Here is a 16097-nt window from a genome sequence, read left to right on the forward strand (position 1 = left end):
CACCCTCTCTACCCTTCCCATCCACGTACTTCCCTAAACTTAAATGTTGCAATCAAACTCGTGTCCCCAACTGTTTCCACACCCTCACCATCCTCTGGGTGAAACAGCTCCCCTTAACATTCCACCTTTCTCTCTTAATCCTGGTAAATCTTCTCCCTCTCATTCTAATATCATCCAACCTCAGTGGGAAAAAACCCTATCTAAACCTCTCATAATGTTGTGTTTCAAATCTCCCCCCCCCCACCCCACCCCTTCTCCAACACTCCAGTGAATACCCTTTTCTGCAAAGCAGGAGCTCAAGTCCTGGCACATCCTTTCAATTTTCTCTGAACTCTTTCAATTAGATTGATACCGGGAGACCTGACCTGATGCTCATAGACCAGGCCAGTCTTTGTCATACCAGAGCTTCAGAACACACAAAAGCCAAACAGCAGGCCATTCAGCCCAACCAGGCCGTTCATGCTCCACAAATGACTCTTCGCAGCCGATTCAATTCTCATCAAGGGATAGATCGCAGACTCCTGAAGGAGCTCCCGCTGTCCCCACTGCAGAGCGGTGAGGCTCGTCCCTCCCGAATTGGGGTATGACCAGGAATTGTCGCTGGGGTCAACCGGGGCAGCGGCTCTCCCTTTCACTGACCCCCAATGGGAAATAGGCCCCCGCAGTATTACGTTCCTCAGCCCCACTCACCGATCAATCCCGGAAGCGGCCGCTTCCCCTCGGGCAGGGAGCAGAACCCCGCCCCTCTTTGGTCAATGTGTAACCCGCTCACATCCACACAGTGGAGTAAACGCGCCTTCTTCAGTGTGGGGCGAGGGAACACCCTGCAGGAGGGGGAACAGTAAAAAATATATAATATTCCGCAAAATGGATGCAATAAATGGGCGGGACGGTGAAAGTGAAACTGTACTGGGGATTGGAAAAGACAGCTAATGCACTCAGACAGGGTTTTGTTCAAACAGGGTCTTGAGCCCGAGCAGGAGAGGGTTCCAAGAATGGGCTCGACCCAGCATCTCCCTGTAGATCACCTGGTATGGAAATAGAAACTCCCGTGGACCCAGCTGTAGAGAGAGTCCAGCAGAGGTCACTGGCCTTGGGAGCAGATCCCAAACACCTGGTGCCGTCTCCTGGAGAAGCCATTGCCCACTGTAAGGTTTCCCGGAATGACTTCTCTGCACGCCGCCATGGAACACGCCCAAGCGCAGGATAATTCCTCTACCGTGCGGTGGCCCTTCCCCTGTCTGCACTGCGGACCCTGTATGGGTCACACCAAACAGGTCCGATATCCCAGCAGGCGGGTTTAATAGAGCTGTTCAGGAAGGTTGAAAGTAATTTGGCAGGGGGATAGGGCTGAGAAAGGGGAAAACACATGTAAAGCAAAGATAGCGTGCAACAGAGATGATAGAAAGAACAGGCAGGAGATGAGGCAAAATCACAGCCAGAGGGATGAGTTACCGGGCAATAGAGGTGCAGTTATAACAACAGAATGCAACAAATACTGGACTGAAAGTGTTATATTTGAATGCACGCAGCATAAGGAGTAAATTGGATGATCTTGATATTCAGCTACAGATTGGTAAATACGACGTCGTGGCCATCTCTGAAACTTGGCTAAGGGATGGCTGCCATTGGGAGCTGAATGTCCAAGGATATACAGTGTATCAGAAAGATAGGTTAGTAGGCAGAGAGGGTGGTGTGGCTCTGTGTATAAGAAATTATATTAAGTCAGTAGAAAGAGATGACACAGGATAGGAAGGTGTAGAGTCTCTATGGGTTGAGTTAAGAAATGGCAAGGGTAAAAGGACCCTAGTGGCAGTTGTATACAGGCCTCCAATCAGCATCCGGGTTGTGGATTACAAATTACAGCAGGAGCTAGAAAAGGCATGTCAGAAGGGCATTGTCATGATAATCATTGGGAATTTTAACATGAAAGTGGCTTGGGAAAACCAGGGCAGTACTGGACCTCAAGAGAGAGAATTTGTAGAATGTCTAAGGGATGGCTTTTTAGAACAGCTTCTTGTTGAGCCCACTAGGGGATTGGCTGTGCTGAATTGGGTGCTGTACAATGATCCGGAGGAGATAAGAGAGCTTAAGTTTAAGGAATCCTTAGGGAACAGTGATCACAATATGATCAAGTTCACATTGAAATTTGAGAGGGAGAAAATAAAATTCAATGTGTCGGTAATTCAGGGAAATAAAGGAAATTACAATGGCTTGAGAGCAGAACTGGCCAAAGTTGGCTGGAAAGGGACATTTGCAGGAATGACAGCAGAGCTGTAATGACTGGAGTTTCTACGAAAAATGAGGGAAGTGCAGGACAGATACTTCTTAAATAAGAAGAAATTTTCAAAGGGAAGAGCACTACCGTGGTTAACAAGTGAAATCAGAGCCAAAGTAAAAGCAAAAGAGTGGGCATACAAGGAAGCCAGAGCTAGAGGGAAGATAGAGGATTGAGGAGCTTTAAAAATGTGCAGAATGTTATCAGGAAGCAAAAGATGAATTATGAAAGGAAGCTGGTGACTAATATCAACGAAGAAACTAAAAGCCTTTTTAAGTATATAAAGGGTAAAGCAGAGTCGAGGGTAGACATAGGACCAATACGAAATGATGCTGGAGATATTGTAATGAGAGATGCAGAGATGGCAGAGGAACTGAATGCGTATTTTGCATCAGTCTTCACAGTGGAAGACATCTAAGTATACCGGACATTCAAGAGTGTCAGTGAGTGAAGTTGACTGATGACTGAGAAGGTGCTCAGGAAGCTTAATGGTCTGAGCGTGAATAAATCTCCTGGACCTGATGGAATGCAGCCTTGGGTTCTGAAGGAAGTAGCTGGAGAGATTGCAGAGGCATTAACATTGATCTTTCAAGAATCAATAGATTCTGGCATTGTACCAGATGACTGGAAAATTGCTAATGTTAATCCACTATTTAAAAAGGGTGGGAGGCAATGGAAAGGAAACTATGGACCTGTTAGCCTGACATCTGTTGTTGGGAAGTTGTTGGAATCGATTGTTAGGGATGAGATTACAGAGTACTTGGAGGCACATGACAAGATAGGCCAAAGCAAGGATGGTTTCCTAAAAGGAAAATCCTGCCTAATAAACCTACTGCAATTCTTTGAGGAAATTATAAGCAGGGTAGACAAAGGAGATGCAGTAGACATGGTGTACTTGGATTTTCAGAAGGCCTTTGACAAAGTGCCGCACATGAGGCTGCTTAGCAAGATAAGAGCCCGTGGGATTGCAGGGAAGTTACTCGCATGGGTGGAGCATTGGCTGGTCGACAGAGAGTGGGAATAAAGGGATCCTATTCTGGCTGGTTGCCAGTCACCAGTGGAGTTCCACTGCGGTCGGTGTTGGGACAGCTGATTTTACGATGTATGTCAATGATTTGGACTATGGTATTAATGGATTTGAAAGCTAAATTTGCCAATGACACAAAGATAGATGGAGGAGCAGGTAGTGTTGAGGAAACAGAGAGCCTGCAGAGAGACTTAATTTAGGGGAATGGAAGTGGTAAATGAAATACAACGTAGTGTATAGTCATGCACTTTGGTGGAAGAAATAAACGGACAGACTATTATTTAGATGGGGAGAGAATTCAAATGCAGAGATGCAAAGGGACTTGGGAGTCCTTGCGCAGGATACCCTGAAGGTTAACCTTCAGGCTGAGACAGTTGTGAAGAAGGCAAATGTGATATTGGCATTCATTTCTAGAGGTATAGCATATAAGAGCAGGGATGTAATGTTGAGGCTCTATAAGGCACTCATGAGACCACACAGAGTATTGTGTGCAATTTTGGGCTCCTTTTTTCAGAAAGGATATACTGACATTGGGGAGGGTACTGAGAAGATTCATGAAAATTATTCCAGGAATGAAAGGGTTACCATATGAAGAACATCTAGAAGCTCTTGGGCTGTATTCCCTGGAGTTCAGGAGAATGAGGGGGGATCTCATAGAAACATTCTGAATGTTAAAAGGCCTGAACAGAATAGATATGGCAAAGTTATTTCCCATGGTAGGAGAGTCTAGGGGGGCAAGACTTCAGGATTGAAGGACATCCATTTAGAACTGAGGTGCAGAGAAATTAGTTTAGTCAGAGGGTGGTAAATCAATGGAATTTGTTGCCACGAGCGGCTGTGGAGGCCAAGTCATTCGTTGTATTTAAGACGGAGATAGATAGGTGTTTGATTAGCCAGGGCATCAAAGGGTATGGGGTGAAGGCAGGGGAGTGGGGATGAGTGGGAGAATTGGATCAGCCCATGATTGAATGGCGGAGCAGACGCGATGGGCCAAATGGCCCACCTGCTCCTATGTCTTATGGTGTTATAGGTCAAAGTTCTCATCAGCAATTTACATGCTCCCAAAGCACTTGCAATATGCGTACACTAAGAGAGTCTATTTTTTGTGTATACAAAGTCATAGAACACTGCAGTGTAGAAACAGGTCCGTTGGCCATTTAGATCATGCTAAATTGTTATTCTGCCTAGTCCCATCGACCTGCACCCAAACCATAGCCCTCCAAACCTCTCCCATTAGTGCACTGACCCAAACATCTCTTAAAAGTTGCAATCGAACCCGCATCTACCACTTCCACTGACAGTTCATTCCACATTCTCACCATCCTGAGTGAAGTTCTCCTTCATGTTCCCCTAAAACATTTCACCTTTCACCTTTAACCCATGGCCTCTAGTTCTGGTCTCACCCAACCCCAGCTGAAATACACTTAAGTGGCCACTTTATTTGTTCCAGGAGGGGGACCCGGTGTGGTATTCTGCTGCTGTTGCTGTTCAATGTATTGTGAATCTGGAGATGCTCTTCTGTTGCAATGTGTGGTTATTTGAGTTTTTACCTTCCTCTCAGCTGGAACCAGTCTCCTCTGACCTCTCTCATTAACAAGGTGTCTTCACCCTCAGAACTGCCCCTCACTGGATGTTTTTTTGTTTAACACACTGTAAACTCTGTGCATGATTTTATGCCTTGATTTGCTGATTAGGTATTTGCACTAACGAGTGTACAGAGGTGATTAATAGACTGCACAAGTCTATACTGTATGCTAGTGAGAATAACCCTGCTTCTGATTCTCCATGCTTGGGCGTGTTGAGCAAATTGGTTGTGGGTCAGTTGAGGGACCTTGTCGTTCTTGCTACTGAGTACTGTTCTGTCTAAACTGCACGTGTGCACGGCCATGCGGTAACTGAGATGCTCCCATGCAGACAGACTTGTCACCGCACGGCTGGGATTTTCTGTTATACACTGCTAATACAACACATTTAATACAGAGTGTTTTAGCAAAGATTTCAGAAGTATACGAACATTATAGAAAAGAAAATTCCAGCTGCACTATGTGCGTAGGAGCATTTCATGTCCTGCACAGCCACACAGCCTCCGAGACTGGCCAAAATAATCATACTCATTAGGGAGGGGGTCAATTCCTGCCCAAGTCCCCACCCATAATCAAACAGAAGGGACAGCAGATGCTGGAGTCTGGAGGAACTCAGCAGGTCAGGCAGCATTTGTGCAGGAAACTGGACAATCAACACTTCATGTCAAGACCCTTCATCTGAACTAACTGAATATCCTTGGAGGTGATTCAGACAGTGGTTTTCTGGAGGTTCTCCTACATCAGTGAATCCTAAAGGGGCATAGTGCAAACTGAAGACTATTTGTCAACTTAAGTTTGTTGATGTTTTAATTATGCAAGGAAATAGTTAAATTTGACTCTTCCTTGGTATGTTTTATTTATTTTTAGAACAGGACCTACCAAGCCACACCACCCTGCAACCCACCGCTTTAATCCTAGCCTAAGCACAGCACAATTTACAATGGCCAATTAACCTACCAGCCAGTATGCTCTGGACCGTGGGAGGAAACTGGATGAATGAGAAGAATGTATAAACTTTCTTACCGAGGACATTGGAATTGAACTCGGAAATCCCAAGCTGTAATAGTGTTGCATTAACCCCTACGCTATGAATTCCTAAGATACCAAGATACCAAGTAACAGAAAACTGAAGCTGTAAGTCAAAGTATTGTTAGTCCAGGATATGGGAAAGTTTTGAGAAAGTACAAGGAAACCAGTCCACAGCCATGGTCAATCTACAGCCTTGAGAGTAGATCACGGTGTATATGTATATGTTTGTCTGGAAAGTATTGCAGTGAGATATAAAAAGGGGCAATTTCTTTATGTGAGGAGGAATCTTCTCTTTGGCTAGGTCATGACGTGCTAAAATTTGGAGTTAGAGACAAGAAAGGCGAGATAGAGTGGATGGGGGAGAGGGGTATTTGCACTGGTTGTTTGTCAGTCTTTGTTTAGAGTTTTTCATAAATTCTATTGTATTTCTTTATTTTCCTATAATGCCTGCAAGAAAATGAATCTCAAGATAGTATGAGGTGACATATAAATAGTTTGACAATAAATTTTCTTTGAAATTTGGAAAGATTAAGGAGTTGAGGCCAAGGGCGAAGGATAAACTGGTGTTCAGTTCACTGCTCTGTGAGGCTTTACTTGCTTCAGCGCTGAACCGATGTTGCCACTGTGGCCTACAGCCAGTGGGCTCCAGTGTCACCTCAGAGCTGAACTGGCTCCGTGGCTGTGGCCTCCAGCCAGTGGGCTCCAGTGTTGACTCAGGGCAGAACTGGCTCCGTGGCTGTGGCCTACAGCCAGTGGGCTCCAGTGTTGACTCAGGGCTGAACTGGCTCCGTGGCTCTGGCCTACAGCCAGTGGGCTCCAGTGTTGACTCAGGGCTGAACTGGCTCCGTGGCTCTGGCCTACAGCCAGTGGGCTCCAGTGTTGACTCAGGGCTGAACTGGCTCCGTGGCTCTGGCCTACAGCCAGTGGGCTCCAGTGTTGACTCAGGGCTGAACTGGCTCCGTGGCTCTGGCCTACAGCCAGTGGGCTCCAGTGTTGACTCAGGGCTGAACTGGCTCCGTGGCTCTGGCCTACAGCCAGTGGGCTCCAGTGTTGACTCAGGGCTGAACTGGCTCCGTGGCTCTGGCCTACAGCCAGTGGGCTCCAGTGTTGACTCAGGGCTGAACTGGCTCCGTGGCTCTGGCCTACAGCCAGTGGGCTCCAGTGTTGACTCAGGGCTGAACTGGCTCCGTGGCTCTGGCCTACAGCCAGTGGGCTCCAGTGTTGACTCAGGGCTGAACTGGCTCCATGGTGGTGAACTCACTTCTGGGGACTCTGCAGTTCATTTCTCTCAGACTTAGGACACCTGGACAATCCAAACACCTATGTGAGGATGCTGTTTGTTGACATTTAACACCATCATTCCCACAGTCCTGATCAATAAGTTACAGAACCTGGGCCTCTGTATCTCCCTCTGCTACTGGATCCTTGACTTTCTAACCAGAAGACCACAACCTGTGTGGATTGGTGATAATCCTGGTGTACTTAGGGCTTCACCGTGCACCTAGATGACAGACTTGAGTGGAGCACAACACAGAGGGTGTGTACAAGAAGGGCTAGAGTCACCTGTACTTCCTGAGCAGACTGAGGCCCTTTAGAATTGCAGGCCGCTTCTTCACCTGTTCTACCAGTATGTTGTTACCAGTACAATCTTCTATGCGGTAGTGTTTGGGTCAATGGCATCAACACGGGTGATGCCAACTGGCTCAATAAACTGATAAGAAAGGCTGGTTCTGCTATAGAAGTCAAACTGAACACACTGGAGGCTGAGGTAGAACAAAGGACCCTATGGAAAATCCTGGTAATTCTGGACAAAGTTGCTCACCCTCTGCGTGCCACCTTGGCTGAACAGAGGAGCACTTTCAGTAACAATCTAGGACAACTGCACTGTTCCTAAGAGTATAAGTTCATTCTTACCCTCATCCATTAAGTTCTATAATCAGTCAACCTGTAGCCAGAGAAGTGATGTGCCCCTCCTGTTAAGACTGTTTGTGGTTTGTATTCCTTCTACTTTTCTTCCAGTATTTGTATTTGTGAACTTGTACTGTTACCGTGACACTGTAATTTCCTTTGCGATCAATAAGGTATCTACCTATCTGATATCTCCCCCTTACTTTCAAGCAATGCTAGCACACATCGGGGTGTGTGCTTAGCCCACTGCTCTCCTCCATCTATATCCATGACTGCATGGCCAGGTATAGCTCAAATACCATCGAAAATTTGCCGATATAACCATTGTTGGTAGAACCTCAGATGGAGATGAGGGCGTACAGGAGCGAGATATACCAGCTAGTGGAGTGGTGTCGCAGCGACAACCTGGCACTCAATGTCAGTAAGACTAAGGTGCTGATTGTGGACTTCAGGAAGGGTAAGATTAGGGAACATGAACCAATCCATATAGAGGGTTCAGAAATGGAGACAGTGAGCAATTTCAAGTTCCTGGGTGTCAAGATCTCTGAGGATCTAACCTGGTCCCAACACTATCAATTCAGCTATAAAGGCAGCAAGGCAGTGGCTACATTTCATCAGGAGATTGAAGAGTTTGGGTTTGTCAACTAAAATACTCAAAAACTTCTATAATGTACCGTGGAGAGTGTTCTGTCAGGCCGCACACTGTCTAGTATTCGGGGGGCGGGGGGGAGCACTGAACTGGGCCAAAAGAAGCTATAGAAAGTTGTAAAATTACTCAGCTCCATCTTGGGACCAGCCCCCGTAGTGTCCAAGACACCTTCAAGGAGTGGTGCCCAGCACTCATGCCCTCTTCTCATAGTTACCATCAAGTAGAACAGTACAGCACATTAAAGGCCCTTCGGCCCACTATGTTGTGCCGACCCTCAGACCCTGCCTCCCATATAACCCCCACCTTAAATTCCTCCATATACCTGTCTAGTAGTAGGAAGGAGTAAGCTCAGGAAGGAGTTTCACAAGCCTGAAGGCACACAATCAGCAAACAGCTTCTTCCCCTCTGCCATCTGATTCCTAAATGGGCATCATACCCATGAACCTTACTTCACTTTTTTAAAATTTATATTATTTCTGTTTTTGCACTATTCTTAAGCTTTTCAATATACATTTATACTTACTGCAATTGATTTATTTACTTATTTTTCTCTCTATGTATTGCATTGTACTGCTGCTACCAAGTTAACACATTTCACGACGCATGCCGGTGATGGTAAATCTGATTCCGATGTTCTGTGTTTTTTATTGTTTTCATGATTTGTACTTTTCTCGCACGTTGGATGTTTGACCGTCTTTGTGGTGGGGTTGTGGGTTTTTTCATGGATTTTACTGTGTTTCTTTGTTTTGTCGCTACCTGTAAGGAGATGAATCTCAAGGTTGTGTAAAGTATACATACTTCGATAATAATGTACGTTGAACTTTGTGTACAGTGGCTGATGGTGGAAATAGAAATAAAGGTATGGGGCTTGTTGATTGGGAAAGTGCACTGAGTTAAAAAGACAATTAAGAGGATGTAAAAAGTGCATAAATCCACTATCCAACAAATAACCAGAATTGATGTATAGTTGTAACAGGTTTATTCCACAAGTACAGTGTTCTATGTAGTGAAAGCAGTACTTCCACATCTTGAGTTGTCAGAGAAGGTGCCCATAAACCTCCCGGAAGGAAGTCAAATGCAATGCATAATAAACGACGCATACCTTTTCCATCCTAACACACTTAATTTGTAACAGAAAAATGCAGCTGAGGATTTATCAAACAAATTAAGGGACCAATCTACTTTGACCTTTGAACACGGAGACAGCAAGCAAACTTGTAAACAGCTTCCTGCATCGCGCACTTATGAATACCAACTATTAGCTCAGCTGCTGGGACATCTGATCCAGCGACAATTAGCCTTAATAAACCTTGTTAGTTCAGACTGTGGTGACCTCGCAGTAAATGGTTGCATTTCTGACTTTATACAGGAGACTGGCTGTTCCTGGCCAACTCTCTCTATGGATTCTGACCAGATGCTGCCAAGACCAAATTCTGCAAATCTGAGAGGGCCGTCTCCAGTGATCTTGAAAATGACTCTGCGTTAGTCTCTTCACAGCAATTGAATGCGGAGACAGAGAAATTGATGTGATCTTCCAAAGGATTGTACCAAACCCCGTACCCGTCTGGTTCCATGGGGCCGAAACACATCACACAGTCCGCTCTAGCAGAGACCTATAAAAGAGAAATGTTCCAACTTTGAGCACTTGCTCTAATATCAAACGGCACCACGGTAGCAAGTGGTTAGTGTTCTTGCTATTACAGCGCCAGCAACCCCGGTTCAGCTCCTGCCCCTCTCTCTGAAGAGTTTGTACGTTCTTCCCGTGACCATATGGGTTTCCTCTGGGTGCTCCGGTGTCCCCCCATGTTTCAAAGACGCAAGTTGATTGGCAACGTGGGTGCAAATGGGTTGTGCGGTTTAGGGCAGAGGAGCGTGTTAGCGTGCTGTGTCTTCAAATAAAAAATAAACCTTTCGCACCGACCATCCTGCAACCACGAAACCAGCCAATTATTTCATAAACACATCTGGTCCAGCAGTGTTCCTCATATGGGAACACACCTGTTCAGAGAGGGTTCTCAAAATCAAAGGATATGCAACCACAGGAGATTCTGCGGATACTGGAGGTCTCCAGCAACACACACAAAATGCTGAGGAGCTCAGGTCGGGCAGCATCTGTGGAGAGGAATAAAGGCCTGATGCTAATGGGTAGCAGTGCAACTCCCCGTTCATAGCCCAGACACACCTGCCCTGTAGAGAGTCTCCAGTGCGTTGCCACAGCAAATGACGTGTCCATGAAGATCTCTGGCACACTCAGCCCTTCTTCAATAGCCTGCAGCTTCAGCCCCAACAGGTGTCGATCAATCGCCATCCCTTTCAACGTCTGCGAGTGAAATCAAACAGGTACACTTGACACATATCATGGGCATTCACAGCTTCAGTGATATTCTAAGTTCTACTATTATTCTGTATATCAATAATATCCTGTTCTACTATTATTTATATGTATCAATAATATTTTATGATGCAATAGCCACAGCTTTACACACCGTCCTTACACATCTGGAGAGGGAAGCTTATGTGAGAATGTTGTTCTTGGACTACAGTTCAGCAGTCAACACCACAATTCCATCCAGGCTTGAAAAGAAGCTCAGAGACCTCGGCCTTCACCCTGCCTTGTGCAGCTGGATCCTGGATCCTGTCAGATTGCCAGCAGGTTGTAAGAGTGGGCTCCCTCACCTCCAACCCTCTGACTCTCAATACAGGTGCCCCTCAGGGCTGCGTACTGAGTCCCCTCCTTTACTCCCTTGACTGTATCGCCACCCACAGCTCCAATCTGATAATTAAATTGGCTGACGCACTACGTTGATTGGCCTTATTTCAAACAATAATGAGGTGGCCTTCAGGGAAGAAGTCATCTCTCTGACACAGTGGTATCAAGAAAACAACCTCTCCCTCAATGTCACAAAAACAAAGGAGCTGGTTGTGAATTACAGGAGGAATGGAGATGGGCTAACCCCTATCAACGTCAGTGGATCTGAGGCTGAGAGGGTAAACAGCTTCAGGTTTCTCAGCATCCAGGCTCTCACATGGTCTGTACACACCAGCTGTGTGGTGAAAAAGGCAGAACAGCGCCTCTTTCACTTCGGACAGTTGAGGAAGTTTGGTATGGATCCCCAAATCCTAAGAACTTCCTATGGGGGCACAATTGAGAGCATCCTGACTGGCTGCAACACTGCCTGGTATGGCAACTGTACCTCCTTTAATCACAGGACTGCCCAGTGCATCTGTAGTTGTGCAGAGAGTGGTGTGGACAGCCCAGTGCATCTGTAGTTGTGAAGTTCTCATGATCAGGACATTTACATGGACAGGTGAGTAAAAAGGGCCCGTAGGATCACTGGGGACCGAAGCATCCCAATCACAATCTATTCCATCTGCTACCATCCAGGAAACGGTACCGCAGCATAAAAGCCAGGACCAACAGGGTCTGGGACAGCTTCATCCACCAGGCCATCAGACTGATTAATTTATGCTGACTTGAATATACTCTATATTACATTGACTATTCTATTTATTATAAATTACTATGATTGCACATTGCACATTTAGATGGAGACATAGCATAGAGACCTTTACTTCTCATGTATGGATGTAAGAAATGAAGTTAATTCAATTCAATTCAACTGTAATCCTCCAAGGAGGTATGGGGAGAAGGCAGGGGCGTGGGGATGACAGGAAGAATTGGATCAGCGCATGATTGAATGGTGGAGCAGACTCAATGGGCCGAATGGCCTATTTCTGCTCCTATATCTTATGTCTTATGGACCACAAGCTTGTTATGCTTTGAAGGCTTATGTGCCTTCGTGACCCTGAGCTGTGTTGGCTGGAGTCAGGGCTTTACGCTTTGGCTCTCGGTAGGGTCACAGGTCAAAGGATAAAGGCCAGACACAGAGTGGCCCATCGGCCCTCCAGGTTTGGCAACTCAGGGCTAACAACCCTCACTGGTAAAACAAAACCCCTGTGGAATCAGCTATGGGAAATCCTTCTACAAAGGGACTTCACGCAGGAAACTCTAAAAGTTCACAAGATCACAAGACAGAGGAGCAGAAGTAGGCCATTCGGCCCATCGGGCCCAACACATTGACAGAATCATGAAGAACACATCGACAGAATCATGAAGAAGGCACACCAACAACTATACTGTACTTAATTAGGAGTTAGAGGAGATTTGCTATGTCACCAATGACTCTAGCAAATTTCTACAGAGGTACCGTGGAGAGCAATCGACTGATTGCACTACTGTTTGGTATGGTAGCTCCATCATGAGCACGAGCCTCCACCACTGAGACCATCTGCTAAAGACAATGCCCCTAAAAGAGGGCATCCATCTTTAAGGACCCATCACCCAGGACATGCCCTACTCTCGTGGAAAGCATCAGGTAGGAGGCACAAGAGCCTGAAAATGCACACCCAACATCTTAGGGTGCTTCCCACTTCCTCCCGTCACCCCCACTGAGGGTTTAAAACTGTCCTTCCAGGTGAGGCAACACCTCACCTGCAAGTTCAAGTTTATTGTCATCTGACTGCACATATATACAACCAAATGAAACATTGCTGTGGACCACAGTGCACCCACAAAACATATACCACACACAGTACATACACCAAAATATTACCGTAAATAATAAAATCTAATCCGAAATGCTTAGCACACAGAAACAGTAGGCAGCTTGCGTCCTAGTGATGAAATCTCAGTGGTGGTCAGGCGTACGTTAGTCTCACAGCCTGAGAGAAGGACCTGCTACACAGTCTTACAGTGCTTTTCCAGATGCTCCTGATCCTCCTTAATGACTGGCACTGGTGGATCAAAGAGATTGTGGGATGGGTGGGAGGGGTCTTCAGCAAGGTTTTGGGCCCTCCGCCTACATCGCCCCTGATAAATACCACAAATGGGGGGAGTTCCCCAGTGATCCTCTCAGCGGTTTTACTGTATTCCATAGGGTCTTGTGGTCCAACGTCTCACAGCTTCCGTACCACACGATGATGCAGCCAGACAGGAGAATCTCGACTGCAGGGACCAGCAATGGGAAGTCTGAGCAGCTTCAAGTTCTTGGGCCCAACATATTGATGCAGTTATAAAGAAGGCATGACAGCAGCAATATCACTAAAGCCTCTCGCAAATTTCTATAGGTATAGCGTGGAGAGCATTCTAACACTGCACAGGATTGGAAAAAGCTGCAGGAAGTTGTAAACTCATCCAGCTGCATCATGGGCACTGACTCCCAGCATCGTCAAAAGGTGATGCCTCGACAAGCTGTCTCCCTTCTCATTGCCAGCAGCAAGGAGGTGGTACAGGAGCTTGAATACAAACACTCAACATTTTAGGAACGGCTTCTTCCCCCGTCATCAGTTTTCCGAAAGGACAAAGAAACGTGTACACAACCTTGCTATTTTTTCTCTTCATTTTTTTGCTCTTTTTTTGCACTACTTAATTAATTTTATACATAAACAGTACTGTGATTTATTGTAATGTACTGATGCTGCAAAACAACACATGCCGGTGAGTTTAAACCGGGTTCTGAAGCTCAATCAACTTGCCCAATAGCGACAGGAAAAGCATCTGAAAAATAGTCTGCACTTGCTGGACAGCTGGACATCACGCACACAGTGCTGGAGGAACTCAGCAGGTCAGGCTGCATCCATGGAAACGAATGAACAGTCGATGTTTCAAGCTGAGACCCTTCATCAGGACTGGGAAGGAAGGGGGAAGAAACCAGAATAAGAAGGTTGGGATGGGGAGGGGGGGGGGGAAGAGCAGGAGGAAGACTAGCTGGCAGGTAGTACACGAGAGCAGGTGAGTGGAAGGTGGGTGGAGGCGTGGAAATGAAGTGAGAAGCTGCGAGGGGATAAGTGGAAGAGTTAAAGGGGTGAAGAAGAAGGAATCTGACAGGAGGAGACAGTGGACCGTGGGAGAGGAGGAGAGGGACTAGAGGGGAGTGATGAGCAGGTAGTCTCAGGCAATTTGGTTACCAAACAGCAGCAAGAAAGGGAAAACCAGACTGAATGGTTGGGAGCAGCTTACCCTGGTGGTGTCTTACCATGTCAGTATACGCACTATGGCAGTCAATGGCCTTCCTCAGGGCTGCTAACTTCTGGTGTGCCTGAGGGAAGAAAGGTTTGCCATATTAATCACTGTGGCACAGTATATTTGGGGAAAATGGTGTTCTGTTACTTTCCAATTCATTTATGCCTGATTGTAAAACTCATGAAATCAGTCCATCTTTCTGAAGAGAGCTGGACTCTGCACATCTAAACTCATGTCATTATACTGATGCCCAGAAAAGACCCTCCCAACAAGCTGCAAACTGCTGTGGCAGTCAGGAGGGCTCTGTAACAGGTAGCCAAAATGGCCCAGACACATCACTGGCACCACCATCCATCCATGATGTAAATACAGAAAGGTTCCAAGGACCCCACCCACCCACCCCGCTCATGGACTGTTTGCCCCACTCCCATCAACTAGGAGGCTATGTAGCATCCATGCCAGGAAATCAAAAACAGTAATACTTGGGGAAACCTCCAACTCCCTAATACCTCCACTCCCTAACCCACTCCTCCAAACCCCCCATCACCACTACTTTATCATTGCCCATCATAGAGTCACATTATGTACACACTCCTGTGCCTGGTGTCATTTCATCTAAATCCACTCAACATATGTATATAAGCATTCTTATGTATTTATATTTATTGTTTTTATCATGTTCTTTATGCTTACAGTGTTTTTCATACTGCATCGGTAACAAACATTTTATTCTCCTTTACATTTGTGTACTGAAGAATGGCATTAAACAAGTTTGAATCCTGATCTCTCACCTTCACTGTGAATGAAGCATTAGAACTGTCCTCTCCTGCTCTCCAGTCCAAACATATCTGGGTCTGAAGTTCCTTTCTCTCCCTAGCCAAATCTTCCCGCTAGGATGGTGATGGGTGGGGGTGTATAAAGTATTGAGTGAAGTAATGCTGCAACTCTGTACAACTCTGACTGGTCCACTCTTGGAGGATAGTGTTCGGTTCTGGTTGCCTCATTATCGCAAGGATACGGAAGAGGAGATTTACCAGAATACTGCCTGTTTAAACAGCAACACACACACAGAGCTGGAGGAACTCAGCAGGCCAGGCAGTTTCTCTGGAAAAGAGTACAGTCGATGATTCTGGGTGAAACCCTTCATCAGGAGTGGAGAAGGGTCTCGGCCTGAAATGTCGACTACTGTACTCTTCCTGTCCTGCTGAGCTCCTCCAGCCTTCTGTATGTGTTGCTTGCATTTCCAGCATCTGCAGATTTTCTCTTGTTTGGATTAGAGAGGGCAAGTTGAGCTAGCTAGGGCTCATCTTTTTATGGAGTGAAGGAGAATGTGAGGTGATTTGAGGGAGATGTCATAGATAGAGTGGACAGACAGAGACCTTTTTCCCAGAAGTAGAAATGGCTAATATCTGTGGAGAAGACTCAATTGGCCAAAGAGCATAATTCTACTCCAATGTCTTACGGCCTACTATTAAAGACGTAATTTTAAGGTGACTGGGAGAAAATGTGGAAGAGGGGTGTCAGGGCAGTTGTTTTTAAAAACACAGAGTGGGGGGGTGCATGGAACGTAATGCTAGGGTGATAGTAGAGGCAGAACCATT

General features: G+C 46.1%; 1 protein-coding gene across 1 annotated transcript in view; it reads right to left on the reverse strand.

Moving 5' to 3' along the window:
- Positions 1-9436: 9436 nt before the first annotated feature.
- LOC132394709 (carnitine O-acetyltransferase-like) overlaps positions 9437-16097 on the reverse strand; it is a 56302-nt gene continuing 49641 nt past the window's right edge. Inside the window, exons 13-15 of the mRNA XM_059971092.1 lie at positions 14510-14572; positions 10657-10794; positions 9437-10087 (exon numbers count right to left, since the gene is read on the reverse strand). Of these exons, the coding sequence (XP_059827075.1) occupies positions 9872-10087; positions 10657-10794; positions 14510-14572 (417 nt within the window). The 3' untranslated portion in view covers positions 9437-9871. The remainder of the gene's footprint in view (positions 10088-10656; positions 10795-14509; positions 14573-16097) is intronic.

The sequence above is a fragment of the Hypanus sabinus genome, chromosome 5 (assembly GCF_030144855.1).
Source record: "Hypanus sabinus isolate sHypSab1 chromosome 5, sHypSab1.hap1, whole genome shotgun sequence".
Lineage (NCBI taxonomy): Eukaryota > Metazoa > Chordata > Chondrichthyes > Myliobatiformes > Dasyatidae > Hypanus > Hypanus sabinus.